General features: G+C 64.5%; 1 protein-coding gene across 1 annotated transcript in view; it reads left to right on the top strand.

The window, feature by feature from the left end:
- Position 1: 1 nt before the first annotated feature.
- Positions 2-256, top strand: part of LOC102241775 (alpha-1-antichymotrypsin) — a gene marked incomplete at its 5' end in the record, with an annotated part of 5,693 nt that continues 5,438 nt past the window's right edge. Inside the window, one exon of the mRNA XM_014535408.1 lies at positions 2-167. Coding sequence (XP_014390894.1) covers positions 2-167 — 166 coding nt within the window. The remainder of the gene's footprint in view (positions 168-256) is intronic.

Raw genomic sequence — 256 nt, forward strand, 5'->3', positions numbered from 1 at the left:
GCTGTACGCCTCCAAGGCGCTCTCCGCCGACTTCCGGGACGCCCCCGCGGCCCAGCGGCTCATCAACGACTACGTGAGGGAGAAGACCCAGGGGAAACTGGTGGACCTGGTGGGAGACCTGGACGCAGGGACGGCCATGGTCCTGGTCAGCTACACCTTCTTCAAAGGTGGGTCCCACGCGGGTCAGCGGGACGCAGACCTCAGTTCTGATCTTTCCCGGCGATGGCTCTCCTGGCCCAGCAGCCTGTGTTATTCT

This window comes from Myotis brandtii, unplaced genomic scaffold (assembly GCF_000412655.1).
Source record: "Myotis brandtii unplaced genomic scaffold, ASM41265v1 scaffold1013, whole genome shotgun sequence".
In the NCBI taxonomy this organism is placed as follows: Eukaryota; Metazoa; Chordata; class Mammalia; order Chiroptera; family Vespertilionidae; genus Myotis; species Myotis brandtii.